The sequence below is a fragment of the Sphaeramia orbicularis genome, chromosome 4 (genome assembly GCF_902148855.1).
Source record: "Sphaeramia orbicularis chromosome 4, fSphaOr1.1, whole genome shotgun sequence".
NCBI classification, from domain to species: domain Eukaryota; kingdom Metazoa; phylum Chordata; class Actinopteri; order Kurtiformes; family Apogonidae; genus Sphaeramia; species Sphaeramia orbicularis.
The window spans coordinates 30090619-30115325 of NC_043960.1; the positions used below are offsets into that span (position 1 = coordinate 30090619).

The 24707-nt window shown below is 37.4% G+C and overlaps 1 protein-coding gene across 8 annotated transcripts in view; it reads left to right on the plus strand.

Annotated features, from left to right (window-relative positions):
* Positions 1–24707, plus strand: part of ptprfa (protein tyrosine phosphatase receptor type Fa) — a 563163-nt gene that overhangs the window by 525729 nt on the left and 12727 nt on the right. For all 8 annotated transcript variants that reach the window (XM_030132451.1, XM_030132452.1, XM_030132453.1 and 5 more), the window contains 3 exons: positions 1537–1691; positions 5672–5957; positions 10657–10835. In XM_030132451.1, coding sequence (XP_029988311.1) covers positions 1537–1691; positions 5672–5957; positions 10657–10835 — 620 coding nt within the window. The remainder of the gene's footprint in view (positions 1–1536; positions 1692–5671; positions 5958–10656; positions 10836–24707) is intronic.

Genomic DNA, 24707 nt, shown 5'->3' on the forward strand with positions numbered 1-24707 from the left:
AGATGTATAAAACCACAAATCAGTAATTCTAGATTTTATTAATTTTACAGTGCAGTCAGTCTTATTTTTCTGCAACACTTGACCCTCCCCTTGGCCCACACATTTAAGTTAAGGTTTTTTTTTTTGCTATGAGTAGGGGTTGAAATCTTTTATTAGAACATAGGGCATCAGTCATTACATTAATACAACATGATCATAATATAGCACGTAATATATTTCATATTTAAGCCTATTATCAGCTGTGTTATTAAATTCTCAGGACAGAAGAAGATGGTTTTATCTGTTGACAGAAAGTATCAAGTATATAAGTGAAACAGAAATGTCGCTGATCACCAGTAAAAAAAAACATAGTGACGAAGAAATGTTTGACTCAAGAAGACCCATCCCTGTCAGCATGGATGGACACAACATTGGGGACATTTAGAAAATGGAGAAAATAACTGCGTTGGTACATCATACATAGACTGGGACCACTTGCTTCATGTTGGGAGAAATGGGTTCAGTATCTGATAATCCAGAGGCCTGATTTTATTTTATATAAGTGAACAATCACAGCCCCCAAATGTGCATAGTTCAAGATCTATTTCATTTTATGTTTATTTCATTACTTTATTTCAATTGTCCTTTCTACTGACTGTTGGGAAAATAGATGTCAGAGATATAGAATTGAGAAAATCGGGCTACAGTACACATTTAGATATAAACGTATGTGTGAATATCTGTATGATAAGATGTACACATCAGTGGAAAATTATTAAAAGCAATTTTAACCCATAAGGACCCAGTGTGACTTTTGTGGCAGTTTCTAAATGAATTTCTCTCTATTTAACCTTTCCTAAGGGATTCATCCCCTTTTATTCTAATATTATCCTCTGAATTTAGCATTTTTCCAAGTGAAAATCATCTATTTTCCTATTTTATTTGACTGATCATGTAGATGTTCATAAAAGCTCAGAGTAAATTCAAAGGTTATTGTATCAAAACAGAAAAAACTGAAGAAAAGGTGACTTTTTCAGTAAAATATATCATTAACTGAACATAAACCCAGTGTGTCCATTCACAATCATTGATCAAACTCCATGGATTTTACTGGTGAATCAATGTAGAAGATGACGGCATTTCCTCGGTAACTATGGAGGCTCTGAACGTCCAAATGGGTCATATCTGATGACCATGAAAAGATGACAAACGGCATTTTACATGGATTATTTACATGGATTGATAGGATTAGTGGATCAAGAGTTTAGATCAACACATGCTTTTGGTCGACGGTGGACGTTTGGGTCTTAATGGCTTAAAAAAAACCAACAGAAATAGAAATGTCTGCCCTACGCTGATATCAGATGAGTACAGGACTGCTAAAAATAAGCGATGCAGGATTGGTGTTGAAGCTTCATACACTTGGACATGGAAGTAGAGGTTCTGTCATTCATAAATCATTGTTCACGCAACTTTCTTGTAGAATAATAAGAGAATTTTGCTAACAGTGATAGAAATGTGGAAATATTGATGTTGCCTTTCTGTGTGCAATAACAGAATGGCTCAAGTGAGAAGCGAGAAGTGCGACAGTTCCAGTTTATGGCCTGGCCTGACCATGGAGTGCCTGAGTATCCTACCCCAACACTGGCCTTTCTACGCAGAGTCAAAGCCTGTAACCCTCCAGACGCCGGGCCCATGGTGGTCCACTGCAGGTAAAACACCTACTGAATCAACTCAACAATAGGTTAATCCACAGCCTTACTCAGTTTATCCAGGGAATCAACCACATTTAATCACAACATCAATAAACATCCTTTAACATCCTCAAATGAAGATAAATACAGGACTGGACTCTGTGGCACAGCAGTGCTAACAGTGAATGTATTTAACTTTGCTGTTGTTGTCTCGTTGTCCCACATGATTAGTTCACTGGATTTATACAGTGATTTAAAATGCAACAAGCTCAACACTTAATGAACCGTGCACAATGTACAAGCAAACAATAACTCTCAGTCTAAAGCTATTACAATATAATGTACTGTCTAGTTCAGCCAGACCATTTAAAGTAAATACAAACACAACGTTCTCAAAGAAAAACAAAATGTCAAACCCCCAGAAAATCAATTAAACTCACAATTATGTTGATGATGCCAAAGATTATATTGAGTCTGTGTGGTCATATAACTGGATTTAGGGCAGTGTTGTTACTAATTTCAATTGACAGATTACTAATGTTAGTATTAGCTTCACTGTAACATCAGAGTCCACAAGACAGACACAGAAAGGTACCTGTCAATACCCAAGCATTGTGAGTTGGAAAATAACCTACTGTAACTCAATTTGTCATGTCTACTAAATTCATGTAGTTTAATATAATCACAAAGCACATAATCAGGGTTCATATGTGTTGGGTGCATCAAGTAGGGATGAACACCCATGATGCTTGGGTAAGTAGTAAATAAAAACTACTGCTTATTTTGTAGTATATCTATGGCCAAATCCATTTAATCTCCTTTGTCAGTCATTGTGTGTTCAGAAAACAGCTATTAAACCTAAACCAATATACTGTATTTTAGCTTATGCAAGTTGCTATAGATTGTGTTTATTAGTTCATTTTGCTCTGACTACACATTCTTTAACTATCCAATTAAAGCAGCGTATGATGTTTGTCACCAATTTTTCATCAAATCTGTAAAGCATGAAAGATTGTCTAAGTATCATGAATTCATTAGTCTTTCCATGATTATGCACCTGAATCACTTCCCTCACGGTGAACAATTTGAAGTGAACTCCATCACAATCAATCCGTTTGTTTACGTACCAAACTGATACGTCACTCGTGCCTTTTCAGAAATTTTGTTGCAAAGTGCATTGTGGGAATGGGAATTCCAGTATGGCAGCAGCAGCAACAAACACGGAAACGGCTACAATTCTGAAAAGGCCAGAGTGGCGGTTTGATTTTGGTTTCCATTTGGTATGTAAACAAAGGACTGCTTGTGATGGAGTACACTTCGAAGTTGTTCACCGTGAGGGAAGGGATTCAGGTGCATAATCATGGAAAGACTATTGGGTTTGTGATACTTAGGCCATCACTTGGGTTTTACAGATTTAATGAAAATTTGGTGCCAAGCGTCATATGGTGCTTTAAATGATGTGAAAATTCTGTTATTGTTTGCCTACTACATCACCCACCTGTGGCCAACATGAGATCTACTTGGCAAAAGCAGCAAATTCACTACAATTAATTGAAGCTACAGAGGCTGCAATATTAATTCTGAGCTTCAGGGCAGAATTATTTTACCTGGCAACACATGATGGCTGAAATATGATTGGACAAATGCTGTACCCTACACAACTGGAAGCAGTGTGACCAAGAGAAAAGCTGTGACATAAAGAGAATAGATTATTGGGAATAATTTAATACATTTTTATGGAACAAATTTTTTAAAAAATGAGGGTGTAAATGTAGTGTCAGTGATTCTGACTCTTTATACCTTGCTAGCATTGATGACCCATCGCTGCCAACACATCATCCTTTTGTTTCTGAACTGCTGTTTTGAATCCAGTAGTTTGCAGTTTGGTCATTGGCATATTGTTTTTTAGAACTAGAATTGACCACATTTAGACAAAAAAGGTGGAGCTGCTGCAGCATGAGGGGATTAACGGTGAGTTAATGTTAAGCGTTAGCTTACTGACTCTGTAAAACACTCAATTTAATCAAACACTAGGGAACAAAGTAACTTTCCAGTCTTGATAGCAGAACCTGTTATTTGTCAGAGAAAAAATGTTTTATTTAATAAACTCAAACTCCAAAAGTCTGACTTGATAGGCAAATAAGATATTAGACAGACCTGTCAATCAAAGTCTGACACAAGCGACGTTAAGGCCTTCTATTCAATTTCAAAGTACTGGAGGAAACATTTATAGATGGACCAGATCACATATATTAGAGGTTCAAAATAAAACAGATAAGACTGGAATAGTCTCAGTGGAGAAAAAGTATTGACTTCTTTTACTAAAGAAGTTCAACATAAGTCAATGGGAGTCAGGACTTTTTAGAGACAACACTAGCCATTAGTGAAATAAGAACTTTAAGATACTGACATATCATTCAATGAGCAGACTTTGCTTAGATTATCTAAGTCAGTATAGCCCTCACAGCAAAAGAAAAAAAAAAAAAAATTCAAACTTCTAATGCCTGAGGTAATGTTTTAGTGCAGATTACTTTTTGGGGATCATATATATATTTAATCTTTTGATGTGGACAGAAAAGAGAGAGCTGCAGAAGAAAGATGTGTATTATCATTTTATATTCTGTCTGCTTCCTGCAGCTACTAGATGACAGTAACTGCTGACTTTACACACTGTTTTGTAAGAACGATACCCTCTTTGCTTTATGTGTAATATACTTCAGCCCAAAGTTCCATTTATAAAAGACAAAGTAATAAAAGAAAACAGGGACCTACCCAGAAATACTTGAAAGTGTTTTTGGTGCTGTACACAGCACACTCATGTTTACTATCTCCAGCTGGTCAGTGAAGCTTTAAACCAAAGAAAAGAAAAGACCAAGAGAGGCAAAGATCTGAAAATCTCTGGGCAAATTGCCTCCCTCCTGCTGTGCCACAGAACCACCTCTCCCGTGGAGCAGAGTAGGTAGGGGCAGTGATATCGCAATCCACAGTCACACGACAAAACGAAGACCTGAAGCATTCTCCTGGTATTCAATATATGGATGGTTAGCACACAGTGATATTTGACCTGCATTTGTATACAGTATGTGCAAGAGTGGGAAAATAGACATAAAGAGTGGGTTACACCACTTAGATGTATTTAATATTTTAGATCAATTCTAATCGAAGCAAATCCATGTTTAAAATTACAAAGAGCACAGGTGCACATTTAAAAGCTGAGCTCTTTATTGACATTGACCTGAAAATCAAGGTACAATATGTATCAAACATATGTGAAGAAATTTACATGTGTTCATTGCTTTTTTATTACCCTGCTCCCTCAAGGGGAGGCAAGGGGTATGGTTTTTGGTTCAGTTTGTTTGTTTACACTCTAGCAGCAAAACAATTGGTTGAATTCATACCAAACTGGGTTTATAAATTGCCAGAGACCCAGAATAGGTGTGGTTACATTTTGGGAAAAGTAGGTCAAAGTTACAATTTTTTATGAATCTTTTTGTATCTTTTTTTTCCCATTTACTTATTAAAGGGCAACATTTCAAATGTCTACAAAAACGTCAATTTTGTTTCAATTTACGTCAGACTTGGCACATATATAGAGGCAACTGATATGCTGTCATCAGCACACGCATAGACATGATGACATCAGCTGGATCGATGGTAAAATAAGCTACAATATGTGCGAGCGGTGGGGTTTGTTGTACCTGGCACCATTTTGTTGGCAAAATGTAGTGTTGAAGTTGATTGTGTTATTTGTATTAGGAAGTTATATTATTGAATTAGAGATAAAAGAGATAAAAACATTTTTTGAAGGTGCGTTTTTGATATAAAGTTCCTGGAAATATTGTAGTATTTCTTCTCAAACTGTGAAAGAGACAAGGCATTGTAATGGCTTAAAGGCAGAAAGCAAACTTGAATAAGCAGCAGTGTTTGTCTAGATCATTGATTATCATGATCCATAATATGAAGCTCCTGTTAGTGACCATCACTCTGTGCTGTTTCAGTGCTGGCGTGGGCCGGACGGGCTGCTTCATCGTCATCGATGCCATGCTGGAGAGGATGAAACACGAGAAGTCGGTGGACATTTACGGTCATGTGACATGTATGAGAGCCCAGAGGAACTACATGGTGCAGACAGAGGATCAGTACGTTTTCATCCATGAGGCCCTGCTGGAAGCTGCAGCATGTGGCAACACAGAAGTACCTGCCCGAAACCTGTATGCCCACATCCAGAAACTCACCCAGATCCCTGCTGGAGACACTGTCACCGCCATGGAGCTGGAGTTCAAGGTAGATGTTCTTCTGTTTGGCAAACAGCCTGAACACTCATCTTTTGTATTTGGGCCAATAAAATGCTCTTGATTCTTTTGAAAAATGCCAACATCTTTGAAAGGATGGCGCATGCATACAGTTTGATTCGCCAGTTGGATTTGGCAGATTCTAATAATAATGGCTATATGTAGCGCATACTCAAAGCACTTACATTGGATCCATTATTCATTCACTCTCACTCTGGTGGTGGTAAACTACTAGAGGCAAGGTGGGTGAAGGGTATTGCCCAAGGACACGACAGCACATCACTAGGACAGAGCAGAATTTGAACCACCAACCCTCTGGTTGACAACCTACTTTACCTCCTGAACCAAAGCTGTCCAACCACGTAGCATGAATACTTCTGTTGATGAGGATTAGGACAGCAATTAAACAGTTTGGTAGAGTGTCTTATCATCTGCTAAAGCACATAGTTTCCTTTTTATATAAACCAGAGGTTAACTTTATATATAACATTTCAGAGGGCTTTAATTGTGAAATTCCACATCATATTGTATGAGTGACACTGAGCTGGTGTTCTCACATTCTGGTGTGAAACTGGCTTGTGAAATCCTTTGAATATCAATATGGTTTTAGATGGAACAGAGCTCATTTGACAATGTAGCGGGCTTCACCTCTGAAATTCAATGCCAGAATCCCCTGAGTGTCACTCTGAAATGCTCTCCTATCATTCTGATGTGAAATTGGGCTGTGGAAGCAAGATGTTTCATATTTACATTCATTTTTAATATTTAGTCAATCTTATTTAGTCTAGAAAGACAAAGTGTCAGATGATCAGACAAACTAATTTACAGTCAGTTTGATCCTTTTTCCAGCAGAGGCAGACTAAAACTCAGACAAAAACTCTTGCTGATACAACAAGGCACAGACATATGCCCATTTTGTCCATTGGGGTGGGAAGTTTTCCAGATTACAAAACATAACAATATAAAAATCATGCATACATACAAAAACTGTGAGTTTATCATAAGATATGGAAATACATAAGAGCACACACTCAAAATAATTAATATACACTTTTTTAAAAGATGAAAGATATTCCTCGGGTGTTTCTAAAGAATTAGAACATAAGCACACAACAAAACTCTACCTAAGCTACAACAATGAAGTATGAACAACACCAATGTCCATAAGACACTCTTCAGCAAATGGTTTTTATTTCATATTCACTCACTGGTGTCCAGAAATCAAACAGTACTAGTAAGTCAATATGGTTACCTCTATAAAAACTAGGACATGGGGGCTAAAAATTCAAACCAGATGTAGACTAATGTTATAAAGTAAGTTTGGAAGCACTTTGGGTCAATTTAAAAAAAAAAAAATATTTACTGAGATAAAAGAAACTATTTTTCAGATAAAACACATTTTTATGTATTTTTTATATTATTTTTATACAAAAATCCACATGCAGCATGGTAAAAAGGACACGAAAATTACGCACTACTATTTTTTCGAATATCTTTTTATTCTCTCACAAGTACATTTTGGGAATCAGACTAATTATGCAAGGGAGAGTGTTTCACAAAAATGACCACTGTTGCAAAATCACTCACGATTTATTTGTGGACAGGTTCTGCATGTAATGTGAGTGGACACGATGGGTTACATACAAAACCCAGAATGAGACTGCTGATTCATGGAAAAACCCACTTGTCTGGATTAGGAAAAACCACTAGAATCATCATATTTAACCCAGTGTCTTTATTTATAGTGGCATATTAAACCATTTACAGCCATGTTTTCCAGATCAAATACACTGACACCTACGTAGCTTTTCCTGTCCCAATTTTGGTCTTATTTTTGGCCCCAATATTTTATTAAAAATTCATTAATTTTGGGATGGCTGAGAGCAACAATATAATTTTTTTGCATTTATCTGAGGTCATCATTAGGTACATCCTGAGGGGAAATATGTCTAAATTTCTCTTTTATTATTGGGTCTGAAAAAGCTGCCAGGTACCAAAACGAACCCAGTTTCATAGAAGCACCCAGATGTGTGTTTTATCAAGTGTTTTTGATTGAACTTTATTGATGAACGTGGCACAGGCTCATTCTCATTGTTATGCTCTTCTGTTTGCTCCACATTGCCTCTTCTTCTGACTCTTTATAGGTGAATTGTCAAAATATTGATATTGCTATACGTGTTATGTGGTTTTATATAATGTATGAGTAGAGTATCTAATTTCTGAGAAGTCTTTCTGTGGTGATTATATCCTTCACCCCTGTGCTGTTCTATATATTTATGGCTGGTCATGTCAGTTCTTCACAGCAGGCCAAACCAACCCTAAGGCCTCGTGTGGTTTTCAAGATTACCTAAACCACCCAACTGAAAGTGAGCTCACACGAATCCCAGAAAAACTGATGCCTACAGCTACAGTAGCTACAGTAGGTCAAAGCAGAGGCAAAAAGAGAGAGAGAGAGAGAGAGAGAGGATTTTCTTTTTTATCCTGTATAACAGGAGGCATCACATCCAAACGCTGTACAGAGGAGCAGGTTTTGGACGTGAGAGCTTAACATGTGAGCTTTGGTTGACAGGTAGAAGGAGAGGGCAGGACGGGAAGGGGACAGAATGGATGTGTGACAGCCTGGAGATAAGAAGGTCCTTGGTACTGGGTTAGGTGGTTTCATACATGGGATGAGCTGAGCAGTGTACTGTCCTCAACAACACCACCCTGATTTTATGCAGCCACATCTGAAGGTGGTAGGCCAAACCCCGAATTATGCTGCTTGTTCAAGCAAGTAGGATGGTTGTAAATCCGGACAGAGCATAATTAGGTTTTGATCCTCAGCTCACTGCAAATTTCTTTCCCAAGCAGTCCTCAAATTGACACTTGCCCGTGCAGTGCAGAGGAATCACATTAAGGCCTGTCAGCAAAGCTGGTCCACAAGAGAAAAGCACTGCATTCTCAATTGGAATTTGGCTTTTAAAAGTTTTATTCTCCTCACTTTGATATGCATTGGCATGAAGCTGTCGACTTCAGCCTCAGCAGATTTGTGTGGGTTTGTTTTGACTTTTCGGCATCTTCGGGAGGCGTTTTAACGTGTGGCACCAGGATTTTATTTGAAGTCAGAGAACAAAGAGGAGCAGTTCAGAGTGCATCATTTTAATGCATCAATAAGAGTGTTAGCTCCCTGTGCCCTCTGACAACCCTGTTCACACAATGCACTCAACCAAGACTAGGAGCACTTTTAAAAGCACAGGTAGACAGAGGACACAATGGCCGTAGCTCCAGTGCAGTCAGTTTTAAGGATATAGCATTAAAAATGGTTGCAGTCCTTCAATCTTCAACATCCTTTTGTTAAGCAGTGATGTCACTTCCTACTTCCATCTCCAGTTCCATTTATTCCTCTGTACTCTGTGTGTATTTGCATGCATCGTCATATAGAAGGTTTTAGGAGTTTCATAATCACCATACTTGGAGTTTTGTTTGTCAGACCTTTGTCTGTGCTGTCCATCTCAGGGGAAGGTAAATAAAGTAATGATTTACGTTAAAGCACAAGGAGAATCAACTATTTAAGAGACTTAAAATGTTGATCTATTGTAGGTAAACACTGACTGGAAAATTACACTAATAGCTTTATTTCAATTATATAAATGATGGTTGAATGTTTGGACCTGGAGAGGTGTTTTATAGCACCATGACATTAGACTTATTATCCAAATAGAACATTCTCAGTGATTTAGGGTCAGTTTTCCGCTTCCTGCTGCCACTGTCAATTATGGGGTCCCTCAGGGATCCATGCTGGGGAATCTTTTTATTTTGTCAAGACTCCCTTGTTTTTAAACTAACAATACATAGTGGCTTTAGTGGAACATTTGGATGTGGGGAGATGACTTAGTGGTTATAAAATGTTTGAATCTCCACAAATGAAAAGGGTTTATTTCAACCAAGTACATCTGGTGAGTCAGCCTAGGAATTCTCTACAGCCTCTACTTGACCACTTCACTGACATTTAATTCCGGATGTCAGATAACTTTCTTCAGCTGAATAGTAACAAAACAGAAGTAATCATTTTTGATGATTTCACCACTAACCTAAGCCATCTTAACCCGTGTATGAAATCACACACAAAAAGTCCAGGTGTTTTCTTGATGATCAACTGAGAAAAATCTTAAAATTTGAGCCAGTCATTGTTTGTCGCTCCATGCTTTGGAAACACTAATCCATTTACTTATTGTGTCTTGGGTTAGTACACCTCTTTATATTTTGGTCTTCCCTAGTCCCACAGTTGGTCCAAATTGCAGCGTTAAGGTTGGAACTGGATTTTAGAAAAGCTTGCCAGTCCTAGCCTCTCTGGTGGACTTCAGAATTCACGTTGAGACATTGTTGATTACATTCAAGGCTCTTCATGGTCAAACCACTTTATATTTTACCAGATTTATTCATCAGAATTCAGCTACAAGGCCTTTCAGATCTCTCTGCAAACCGTTTTTGGGGTCTTTTGTTCATGCTAAAAATTAAAAGGAGATGTCTTTTGTAGTTGTGGGTCAAATGTGGTGCCAGCTGCCATTAGACATCAAGGTTAATGCTGATAAAGGTTATCATTCACTGGTCTTTGTGGCTCATTTATCTTTTAGCCTGGTCTAGTCTAGTCTCTGCTTACTGTGTGAGGATAGTTGTGTCATACTGACATGTCCTCGTCTGTGCGTCCACAGAAACTGGCCAATTCTAAAGCACATACCTCAAGATTCATTAGTGCCAACCTGCCGTGCAACAAATTCAAGAACCGCCTGGTGAACATCATGCCTTTTGAGTCCACCCGCGTCTGCCTGCAGCCAATCAGAGGTGTCGAGGGCTCCGACTACATCAACGCCAGCTTCATTGATGGATACAGGTAAGAAAAGACACCACTCCAAAACATGAAGATAGAAGTAGCGGTAGCAGTACAGATCATACATAGGTCATCTGTAGTTAAACTACAGTGTCCTAAAAATGGACTACAAAAAGTGCATCTTGCATACTTCCACTGGTGTGTATGTACCATGTTGTTTAATGCAGGATATCAATGTGGACAACGTTGTAAGAAAGTCCATATTCACAATTTTCTTGTCAATATAGATTCAGCACAATTGTATCAAAATAATAAATGTATGCAAAATAATTGTACAAATATAAATGTCTGTAAATCTACTAGCCTCATTCTTGAGTTTACTACTTGAATTAAACATCATTTCCCTACAGTTATGATAATATTTCAACCCACAAATAGAGTAAGTCCAGCCTGATTCAGCTGCATTTCTCTTCCTGCTGAATATCCTGTTTCCAGTTCACTGTTTTATCAAGGTATCTGTAACTGACGGAGACAAAAATTAATGAATGACTATAGGCTGTGAAAATCAGACTCATGTTACTACTAAGCACAAGTGTTTAAAACATGGGTGTCAAACTCATTTTAGTTCAGGGATCACATACAGGCTAATATGGTCTGAAGTGGGCCAGACCGGTAAAATAATAACATTATAACCTATAAATAATGTCAACTCCAACATTTGTTTTATGTTTTAGAGTGAACATCCTGAAAGTTTGTGAGAAAAATATGTGCAATTTTAACAATATTATGTCTCAGTTTATCATTTACACATTTGCATTACAGCTTACAGATTGAAGTAGAGCTGGATCTACAGACACAAAAGATTAACTAACAGGCATAATATTATTAAAATTGCACTTATTTTTCCTTCAGGTTGTTCATTTTTGTTCAGGTTATTCACATTTTTTGTGAAAGGATACGTTGTAAGTGTAACCATTTTCATGTAATTTTACTTTTTTAAAGTAAAACAATATAAAACAATTGGAGTCATCATTATCTATAGGTTATTAACCCATAAAGACCCAGTGCTACTTTGGCAGCAATTACAAAAATGATTTTTTTTTTCTCTCTATTTAACCTTTCATAAGTGTTATATCACCATTTATTATAATCTTATCCTCTGTATTTTGCATTTTTAACTTAAAATCTGGTATTTTCTTATATTGAATGTACCAATCTTGTAGAAGTTCATAAAAACTCAGATTAAAGTTGAAGGTTATTATGTCAGAAAACTGAAAAAAAATTGACTTTATCAGAAAAGATGTCATTAACTGATAAATGACAGTGGATGAACAAACTTGGTTTATGGTCGAACTGGTGATAAATGACAGTTTTTTACTGGTGAATCAATGTTGTATAAGATGACTGTGTTTCCAAGTTCACTACGTAGCCTCTGAACGTCCAAATGGGTCATATCTGATGACCATAAAAAGATGAATAACTGTATTTTACACCAATTATTGACATGGATTGATAGGATTAGTGGATCAGAAGTTATATGGGTAGATGATTCTGATCACCAGTGGCTGTTTGGGTCTTTATGGGTTCAGATAGTATTTATTTTACTGGTCTGGCCCATTTGAGACTGAACTGGGTTGCATGTGGCCATTGAACTAAAATGGGTTTGACACACTTGATTATTAATATCTTAAGTGTAATTTTTGCATTTCACTAATTCATCCCACAGATTAAACCCTTTGGTGGTCTGGTTTTGGCCCGGGGTCCATATGTTTGACATGTTCTGGTTTAAAGTCTAGATCGTATCAGACAGCTGTTGCGTATGATGTTGGTCATGTTGACATTGCTGCTGCAGTGTAGTGCAGGACGGCGTGGTTGCATTTACAGAATTTGGATAGTTCTTATCAGAGCTGATACTCCATCATTCCACTCAGTTAAGAACCCTTCTAAGCAAAAAGGACAATTCAGACACACCCCTAGTTTCTGTGTTTACCATTGGACTAAAACCCAAACTACGTCAGATTAAACCTCCAATTCCTCCAACATCACCCTAACCCTTAACAGGTCACCAGTGAAACTAGTGGGTGTTAAAAGGCTAAGTAAAGTAACAAACGAGTGGAGTTTAGCATCTGTACCTCTAATGAGCATTGATGTGGACTTTCTCACTCCCCGCTGACAGCAGTAAATTATAGGCTGACATAGAATCTAGTGTTTCTCTGCCTCCCACCCCTTTGTTGTGTCAGTCTGCAAAACAAATTGGTCTTATTGACAGGCCTGTTAATTCTCTCCTGCTCTGCCTTCTTTTACACGGATAGTCTGTTTGAGCAGAGTGACAAGCCACAGAAATGAATTTATTACACTAATGTTTCTGTGATGCTGCTAGTGACAGCGAATTTTTTAAGATGGGAATTGAAGAGACAGACATCAGTCAATGTTACTCTCCTCCACAGACAGACATTAACTACTTAGGTTTAAAGTAAGAATAATATAACATATCCACATTAATACATCAATTGATCTATTTGATTTAGACCCCTGTCAATGGGGTCATGCTCTCTGAAACACCGGATGACCCTACATGACTAATACCAGCACATTATATAGTGTGTCATGGAAGGTTTTTAGCATTCTAGACACAGTTTGGAAAACACCGAAGTCAATGAATCGGGGTTGAAGCAAATATATTTTTACATTTTCAAAGATATGAAGACAACAGACTACACTTCCAGAGTTTGCTTGCTGCTGTCATTTGACAAAACACTAGCCCAATAACATGACGGGTCAATTGTTACGTCAGTGGCCAGTTATAAACATGCGTTATCTTTTTTTTTTTTTTACAGTGAGGGTATATTGATCTCCACAGGTGGTATGTTAAAAAGAGAACCTTAACATTTTGTAATTTCCTTGCCAAGTGTCACAGACTTCTACTTCATAAAGATAATACTGCAGTAATTAAACCATAATGCAATGTCAGCACTTACATTACCTTGTCTGTGAACATGATTTCTGAATCCCAGCATTAATAGTGGTGTTGAAAATAACACTATTTCACAACATTACACAAGTACTTCTCTTATCATTGTTTTAATTGTGATCTCAAAAGGCACAAATTATATAATATCTGAAACTATGTATATTACCGTAAGTTGTAAGTCAGCAGATTTTTTACCAAACGTGTTGAAATAACTGTCTTTAACCCTGTATTGGGCACTCATAGAAATACTCTGAAATTTAAAGTTTCAACCTTAGTTTGTGATTGGGGGACATAACAAGACTTGATTATTTTTGTGAAATTTTTCAACATTTTTTATTGTTTGTAGAAAATCCAGGTCAATGACGTTACCATAGGGGGAGTATGAGAACGAATGACTAATAGGTCAATAATGTAAAGAGCTTTGAGTACCCAAAAAAGCGCTATAGAAATCTAATCCATTATTTATTATTATATTTGGTTCTTTAGCCATAAGTGGCAAAAAAGAAATTTAAAAAATATAAGAAAAACACATGTAAGTTTAAAGGAATATGTATTGTCGAACATTAGAACATCACTTTTAGAACATTAGACCAATGTAAGTGCTGATCCGGACCCCTGTCCACATCCACATTCTCCCTTTGAACATCATTCCTTACATTAGTACCATTACTGCATGGCACCTAACAAAGCAGGTACACTCACTGTTCATGCAGAGGTGGACCTTACAGACCCTGTAGACCACATTGGACCTGAGATTGGACTCACTGTCCTCATTGGAACTGATGCTGTCACTGTCTTGTAATGTATGCGGAAATGACCAAAAATAGTCACTTACTCAATAAAGGATTAACACTGAAAGAGAATTTATCGACTAGTTTGGCTCAGTCTGAAGTTAACGTCTCAATCCCAAGGCCCAATTTTTCTGCCTCCTGTCTGAAATGATTTACCCAAAATAAAAGCAGTATATCAACTACAAGGGCTGTAGGTGTATTCTTGGTCTCAGAAGAAAGCAAAGATATGTATGATATATGAGAGTGTAAGAATTGAGATATTTTATTGTGTCAAAATGGAGTTATAGTGTTGTGTCAGAGTAAAAGTGAAAACCACATTTGAAACATAGAATTGTTGCCGAGTTCATCTATGAATTAGTAAAGTGATAACTAATGAGCAACTGTGCAAAAGTACAGTGGAAAAACAGTTTTTGACACCTCGTGCATTTGTGATAAATTGCATTAAGAATTACTCTTAAGTCGTTGAACACTCAAGTATTGAGTATCCGTAAATATTTCATGAGTTGTAAAATTTTAAGGGTGTCTGAAAAGTTGTTTACTCTAACTGTAGCTGCTGAAAAAATTAATACTTTGTGATTTGACATAATGTTTGCAAAAAAATCTGTAAATTCTTTAAATGTCTGTCCGGCATCGAGGCAGATATGCTCCAAAGTATGGCTATATTTCACAGAAAAGATGACACCAGGTCCACTTGTAACACTTGCAAAGCTTCTATTTCTTCAAAGGGGGAAATACCTCCAAACATTTGTCCACAGCATGCAGTTAATTTGCAGGAATGTCACATGTTTGATACACTACTTAGCAACGCTTGGGAATCTAGCAGCAAAGCAAACACCAAGGCATCATCTGGGCCTGGTTCTAAGCGGGGGGGGGGGGGGGCAACAAACATCCTTCCCCCTCAGATAAAAGTGTCCGAAGGTGGGGAAAAGGAAAATGAGGTACACAACAGCGGGAAATATAGAGGAATTAGTAAAGCGTCTTAAGTTTCACTTTCACTTTGTACGGTCGTATGATGTGACTGACACTCCCCCCTCCTGTCAGTGCTTCCGTCACCAGCATCTGTTCCCTTAAAATTCCTGATTGTCACCTCTTATATGACTATTTGGAACTGGCCCCGCGTCATCTCTTATTATTATTTGTGCACGCTGTACATGTTATATTTTCTGTGCAGACATGGAAGTATAAAAGACAGTTCATACAAACAAACCCATTTGTACTCTTTTATTCCCTCACCCAATGAGAATCAATAAGAGAATCGGATCGATAATGGAATCGGAATCATTAAATTCTTATCAATTCCCATCCTTACGTGTACATTAATTTTTAGTTTGTTCCAAGTCCTATTGTCTGATATGAGTTGATAGTCTATAATGCAGTCAACAACCAGGCACCAATGGACATATCTTGGTTTATTTTATTGCATTACATTTACGTTCATTATTAGAGGGCATTTATTATGTTACTTCTTTTCAAAATTGTAGAATATCCTTTAAATCTAATGCAACACATGATAATCACACATTAATTTGTAGATTAACAAATTAATCTGTCTGTGAGGGATTCATTTAGAGATTATAGTCTTATAAAGGCCAGTGAGTACACATAGCAGATCTCTGTTTACGTAGGCCTTATATTTTTATGTTTGCATGTGTACCCCTGTGTGTTTGAACATATTTTTGTCACAGTGTAATTAACAGAGTGGTGAAAACATGCCTGTTCTAGTAACACGTGCTATAAGTCATCACTAATAAAGTCTTATGTTAGAGAAATAGCCAATCAGAGGCTTCTCAGCAAAGCAGTTCTTTTATAAAAAATATAAAAAGTAATTGGAAATACTTTTCCATGTGCTGTCCAAGTAAAGCAGAGGCTAATGAATGAGGACTTCCTCTTTTACTTGCAGCGAGGGTGTTGTACATGTTCTTGGCTGTCAGCACCTAATGAAGTCCCCTGGGCACCTCCACCTAAGGGAGGATGGGGAAGGAGGCAGCAGTGTCCTGTAATTCCTCTCTAATTCCTGTTGCAATAATTAAGAGTGGATTGAGATGCGGTGAGCCGTAACGCTCTCGGAGTTCGGTCTTTAAAGTGAACACCGGGGATTAGGATAGATTAAGGTGAGGGGATAGACATGATTATGATGATTAGTGGAGGTGTTCGATGATATATCAGCTGTAGAATTTCAGCTTATTGATGCTAGACAGTAGTATATCATTACCTGTGCAAGTCCTGCAGAAAACATTTATATATATTGATTGCACTTTTGTAGTTTGGGGCTTTTTTTTGGGTCTCTAGCTGTGTTTTTATTAAATGACAAATCTGAAGGAAGCGACTGAAAAGTAAGAAAAAGAAAATGTGTTATATGTGCGTTTGAACTATATGGGTTTGTAGCAACTAAAGTAAGTTGCGTAACACTGTCAGAAGGTGCAGTATAGGCAACATCACACATGAAACAGTCGAGGTTGAGCTATTTATTGCTGTTTTCCATCTTCATTGACTGTTGTGTTGATTGTCCTCACCAGTCCTCTGTACCTGCTGTGACTACTAGCCGTATTTCAACAGTTAATATTAATATTTGGGAAGAAACCAGGCATAAAATCAGCTAAGAGTGAATGAGAATTAAATGTTTACCACGTCTTATGTCTTAAATGTTCTTAAATGTCTTAAATGTTTACCACGTCTTATTAGAAAAGGGTGTTTTCTTCTCCCATTACACACACAAATTTAATAAATAAATAACGTCAAACAACAGTAAATAGTTTTTGTTTTGTTTTTTCTTATGTTTTACCATTTCCATAAACATGTTCTTATGCAATACATCAAAATCAAGATCAAGCTTCATTTCATGGCAGATCAAGAAATGTGAGCGCTCAGATGATCAGACGGTGTAAACAAACTGATTACTTTTATGGTCAAATTCAGTACAAATGAAATGTCTCTAATATCCTCAGTGTTTACTGTGACAGATGTTTACAGTTTGGTTAATAACAGAGCTAATTCCTTATCATTTCTACATAAGTCAGACTAACTACAAATGTTATGTTTCTACCTTGTTTGATTATGTGTGTCACTGTGTTTTATTGTCGCGTTGGATCTTTTTAGTGCTAGCATGTTAATGCGGATACACACATAAAGATAATTAGGCTGTTTTTGTCCCAATTTCCCCCCTTCCCGACCAAGGACGCCATACGCCACATTATTTTATGTTTTATAAGATTATCCTATAGATTATCCTGTGGTCTGAGGTGTGTTAAGAGTGAATTTGTCCCGATAGTCGGCTCTGAAACGGATCGGAGCCAACAATCGTAAATATTAAACTTGTTTAATAAACTTCTTTAATATTTACGACCAAAAATCCTCGTGTGTGGGGAAAGCTGACGACTCCCGAGTCAAAACTGTGTGAACTGTGATGTGGAACGGAATGTAGCCAATCAAGAAGCGAGCTCACTGAGGAACAAGGAAGCAGGTATAAATAAAAAGAAACATGGCCAACCTGAAACATAAAGTTCGGTGGACCTCAGAAATTCATGATTTTTCCATCAAAAATAGTCCCAAGAACACTGCCATTCCCTCCTTCACGTCATGTCCTTTTTCACGTTGCATCTTGTGTTTTCCAGTTGTTGCTATGTTTCTTCTTTTTTGTTTTTGCTACATCACGTTCGATCATGTGAGATTTCTGTCTTGGAGGACGAGATTCTAGATCGGTGGTGGGACAGAATCGTTACGTGTGTGGTGTGTTTTGTTGAGATTATCTGAGCACACCACACACAGTACGATCAAAACTGTTCCATGCTTGATTTTTTATCTTCATTTGTGGGGTCTTTAACAGATAAAAAATCTCTTCAGATTTAGAAAATCCTTATGTGTGTACCCCGCTTTATTCGAGAGGCAGCCAACTCAACATTCCATTATCAAGTATGTTAAAGTGTATTTTCACTGGTTCCAACTGAGGTGCATTTATATCATTAAATATTTTGAGTCAGTTTTTCTCTTGTCTTATCCATTATATTTTTACTGTCCACTACGTGCACTGATGCTATTTTATTGCTGTTTGGATAAGATTTCACTTCTAATAGAGGGGTTTGATGTCTTGTCATTTGTGTGGGTTTGATTGACAGCTCACTGCTCTGCTCAATCAGACTTCTGTTTGTTGTATAAAATGTTTATTTGTTCCTGATAGACCACTCTACCATAGTTGTGATTACGTAACATTAACAATGCTCTCAAACAGATTTTATCATGCAGATCTTACATGAAGTTGGTTTGTTAGCATCATGTCGCAACATTAGCTAATATTAGCATTAAATCAGTAGACTATTCCATTATATGACCTTTCAGCTAGTCGTCAAATTAGGGTGTTTAACAGTTAATAATTAACATTGTGGTCTGTATTTATATTAAGTTGGGGGTAGTTACATACCATTAGGGTGCGATTTGTTGGGGGGTCTGGTTTTTATATCCCTACTTCTGCTGAATGAATTTCGTCCTCGGGGGGACAACCCTGTTAATGATTAGAAACCAAGTGAAATAACAGGCAGGTTGTGGCTGAGTTTTCTTACACATATATCCTACGTTGCTGGTATTAACTTTCACTTGAACCGAACGGTCGGCAGTCTCAGAATTCATGAACATCCTCATGCTCATAAATACATTGCATAATAATTGCTGCCTGTGCTGCCCTAAACCCCTCCGGCTGGCCATCAGACGAAGACAAGCGCATGGTGTTTGGGGATGACAAACATGTCACCATTCAGAAAACTCTTGCTGCTGAGGTATCAGACATCCTTTTGCTTCTGAAAGAGTTTCAAGAATATAAATGCCACAGAGTCTGAGGACACAGTCTCTGCAAAGTGTTTTCTGCTGTCTCCATGCTCCCCATGTCAACCACAGAGTGTGAACGTGGATTTAGTGCATGAATCACATCCTCAGTGATGAGCACAATAGAATGAATGTGTCCTCACTGAACAGTCTTCTCTTCATTGCTGTTAATGGGCCAGACTTGCATTCCGGCTAAAATTTACTTAAGGGGTCAAATGAGTGGCCATTTTTGTCAAAAAAAAAAAAAAGTTGTAAGGAATGCATAGAACTGTGTTGAAATAATGCTAATACATTTGCGCACAGACTACTGATATTATTTGATAGTGGAAGCTCTATTTTCAGAAATATTGGATTTTGAATAGCACGTGTATGTGAAAACTTTTGCTGGTGGACGGACGTGACATTACCCATGATGATCTGGTCAGTACCAGTACTTTATTAGTAATAAACTCATATACTTACTATTGCTAATTATCCTCTTATTCATAAATGTTAGTATTGTGGATCTAAAACAATAACAGCTGACACAAAAACACAAAATGTGGCAGTGGACGGATGTGACATGGTTGTTACAGATCCCATCATACTGATGCTCGGCAGCCATGTCACCGTTTCCACAAATGATCCCTGTGCAAAAACTAGTATCCCAATTATTTATTGTATAGTTTATCATCATACTAAAGAGTAAATAACAATATAGAATTATTTCTTTATAAAAATGCTTATTATTAGAAACCTGTTGATTTAAAAAGTGACGTGTGGCATTCTTAATGTATGTATTGGCGTAACATAAGCAGGATGGATCAGCACCATACTCCATATTGCAACCTGTAAAAATAAAACGTGATATGTAGTGTATAATCTTGTAAGAAAAACTGCGGAATCTAAAAGAACAGAATATTTGGTTTTCGGGTAAATTCAGTTAAAATATAACTTGGCCATTTGTGACATGAAAATATGGCATTAATTGTGACGAAATTGGACATTTTTGAGCTGAAAACATAGTTCATATGACCATCAACATGTTGCAACAGAACTGTAAACTTGCATTTACCAACACAAAGTTCCTTTGGGGCTTCACTTATATTGATTTCTTATGCACAAAGACATAAATAAGACCTCTAAGCAAATTTCAGCCAATTCATTCCCTGCTCAGAAGTTTGCAGAGATGTGGATAAAAGAAGGGCGAACCACCGCAGACGCACCAACAGGAAAGCCGAAAAGGCAACATGAAGTCCGACATCAGAGCAAACTGTTTACTTCTAATCTAAATGTCTATTTAGCTGAATTATTTTGACATGATGTGAAATCTTAATCGATTAGGTTTGTTACGTTTTACAGTCTGATTGAGTTGCCAGTTTGCCATAAATCCTCTACCATGTTCATGTGATCGGCCCTTATCCATGGTTAATGGGCCGTCTCCTACATCGCAGGTGTGGCCGTTTCACATATTTTTAGTTTGCATTAAAGATGACTGTTCAACTGTCTGACATGTAATAGGGCTTAAAAAAGAATTAGGCCTGTTGATTGCTTCTTTTCATGATACCCCCCCTCCCCGTTTTTTGTGACAAATTGCACCCTGCGTACCATCACTCCTTCAACACAGTAAAGACGACTGAGGTTTTAAAGTACATCCACAAAACAATTAACGACATGACAGTGGCTACGTCCTCTTTTTATACACAATCAATGGGACTGATAAGAATTATGTCACAACATAGAATAGTATAGTCATAGAAGTTGGATAGACGTTTAGATTTTTGTCAGATTCATTTGGTACTTCAATAGAAACTACAGACAAGTGTCAAATGAAAGGAAAGCCTCAGTAGGAGTGAAAATGGCGACTGAAATTATCACATGTGACGTGGGTTAACATGTTTGGCAGCACCAAATGACCAGATCTATTTTACTAGAGTTGTTTTTACTCATCCAGTAGAGTAGAGAAATCAGTAAAAATCATGGCCCAACATCTTACAATGACTTTTTATTGTTTGGCTTTTAATTTGTTTGTAGATAAGTAAACGCATCTACAGTACTAAAGCTATATTTTAATTCATCATTTAATCGTAGTTTTGTTTCTGTTCTATATTTTTCTTATTGTCAGTAAATCTCATACACATTAATCCCTCGAACATTAATGCATTTGTGTATCTGCCTGATGTGCGTTCGTCCTTTGTGTCATACAGCTCCATTGTTGTCCAAAAATGATTAATCCCCATCAGTGACTCACACCATTACAATGGGTGACATGTTCCTTCATTACCACGCTCACAAACACTGCTGTTTGTTTGGCTTCACATACATCGTCCTGCTGCAGGAAGTATTCACCAGAGCAAATGTGGATTAAGCTGCACCTGAAAATACCCCCCAACCAAGTCGTTCTGTCCTCCTGTTTGTATGCTTACACCTACAATAGACATTTTAGGAAATCACAGAGAATTTTTTAATGTGAGCCAGCTTTTGTTTTGGCATTTCTACTAACACATAAATAAATAAAAGTAACTGATTGACCTGTTTTTGGTCTGTCATGAAATTGTAAAAATAATAAAATAAACTTTAATGACTAGATTAGATGATTCCATTCCTGATTGGGATCATGTAACATTTCAAGCTCTTCTACCGTTTGTTAAAGCATTTGTTGAACATGTATTTCTGCAGCTCTTCATACATGGTGCCACTTTATTGCTGTTTGTTGTTCATTGCTGTTCGATTGTTACACTTTTGTTTGCTTATCGTGTTAGTTCTGTGAGCATTGCAGTCCCCTTATTGTTCTACATGTACGGACACATCAACACATTGCACTCATGATGCACCACCTTTTTTTTTAGTTATTGACATCCCCACATAGAAAAACATGTGTTGATGGTATTTTCTATAGTGTCTTTTATAAGAGAACATACAGTAGTAGGAAATGTAAAATTTTACACAATCTCAAATATTATGAAATATCTGTGGAAAAATCATTAGTTTGTTGTTAACAAAAAAAAAAAAAAAAATTAAAACAAAACTAAATTATTGATAGTTTCAACACACTAACCCTTGCTGAAACGTCCAGTTTTGACCATGACAGAACTGAGCATGTGCAGAGGGGAGCATGTGGGTTTGGAGAATTGAACAATAACATCAGAGTGATTCTTAATGTTATATATGAGAAATGCATGGGGTGTCCAAAAACCTTTTTCCACCACTGTACTTTAACTTAAAGATCCTGCATGTAAGATTCTTGAGGACTGAACAGCAGAAATTTCATATAATATTCATAGTTATGTTTTCATTAAGTGTCTAATCACACAAAAATAAGAACCAATGTGTTTTTGTTTCCTTAGAATATGCTATTTAGATATACTCAGTGCCAATGAAAACGCAACATTTGAAGATTCTTATATTTTTTGAAATTGATGAGGATTTTTATTCCATAAGCTCTTTGGAATTAATCATAGGCCATTTCTATACAGTAAAAATAAAAAATCACATCAAATTTGTTGACAAAAAATAAGGATAAAGAAAGAAACTCAAGGACCCCCAAAACCAAAAGTCACAAAGCGGTCCCGGAGGTGCTGCAGCTCAGTGTAGCGATCCTGCTGTGGTGTGGTCACACGTGCTCGTCCAGGGCGAGGTCTGTCTGCAGTTGAGCCAGTTTCTTCATGCCTCTGTTGCATCCTGACTATGGTGGACACATTGCATCCAAAACGGCGCGCCACCTGCCGAGCAGAGATTCCGGCCTCCAGGAGCCCCGTAGCATGGCATCTTTGGTCACATGTCGTCTAGGCATCGCTGAGTTATTGCAAATGATTTTCGTGCTTTTCAGCTTGCCTTTATATACAGAACATGACCACTCCTTAACTGACCACAATTCATTAAGTTGAGTAGTTCATTGCCGAGCAATGAGAAAAACAAGTCTTATGAATGCAGACAAGTTCATTCAAGCGTAACAATAGCTCAACCCGTCTCAGGTTGTTAAGAAATTGTTTGGGATTATTTTATACAGGTGAAACTTAAACATATTGATGCAGCTCAGGAACAATAAAACACATTCAAGTGTTGCGTTTTCATTGGCACTGAGTATAAATAGAGCTGGTCGCCTCCACAGAAAAGCCATGTTTCTACACGAGCATATAACAGACTTCTACTTATTTCTGGTTTAATTTACGTGCATTCCAACTGTACAATACATTAACATCATCTATTAGGTTTTACCCTGAACCCATTAGTATCCCCTAACGAAAAAGTCCAAACAGCAAAACAAACATTTACTCTGAGAAGGACTTTTTGCAGCCACCATAGGGAATGGGGGGTGGTATTCATCCAGCCTGAACTTTCACCACTGGAAGATTAACACCAAACCTTTAATTTTTTAGGAGGAGATTTATTTTTGTAATTAATCAGGCTACAGAAACATTAGTTGTTAAAGAAAGTTTTTGCTTCTCATTAGCACCAAAGCATTTGTTTGCTTGAATGCACAGAGGTCAGCAGTGCCAGTGATGCAGTTTTCCCATTTGCCTCCACATGAGGGATCTGACAGCACACAACGGCTGCTAGTCACTGTTTTCCTCTGATCACTGAGCAGCAGTGAGCTTAAATAAAAAGGTAAAGCCAGAGGAGCTTTAGTTCCAGCAAACCCTGCAGATTTGGTTACTAAGTTTATTTGTTTTTTATATTATATTCAAATAATAGTTTGTGTGGTTGTTGCGCAGGGGTAAACCTGAGAGCAGGACACAGAACCAAAAACAACAGAGCCTGCAGCCATCACTGGCACACACAGATGTTAGAGCACTGATGTGGACAGATAACAGAAGCAGTGGGTGCACTCCACTGCCGGCGACACCCATTTCACCCATTGAACGCATCAGCACTGCCCCCTAGTGTCCGACTCATGTTCCTACTCCAGAGCATGGCCCAGAGGAGGCTGAGCAGCTGGGACAGCATCTGTCATTTTAACAGTGCTGTTAAAAAGGTTCTGTGTTCAAGGAAAAGCCTTTAAATATCAGTGCACTCATTACCCACAGTTGACTCATCAAATTTATTTTAAGGGGGTGTGTAATATTAAATATTTAAGACGAGGGCTTCACTCTGCTGCTGTGGAAAATCACAGACTGGAATTAGAAAGTATTAATCGCTGTAGTAAAAGTTAATTCCAGCTAAACTGAAGCAGTGTATTTTACAGAATACACATAATGTAGACTCATAATGTTTAAAATGAGTATGACTGTACTTTATAGTAATGCAGATGTTTTAAGTTTACATTCACCCAGGGTAAATACTTTCCAACTCTTTTTTCTGAATATTTCACTATATAACTGTTTCAGTTCAGTTCATGATGCGACGTTTCTCAATTAAGCAGAGAATTTTAACTTTTATTTA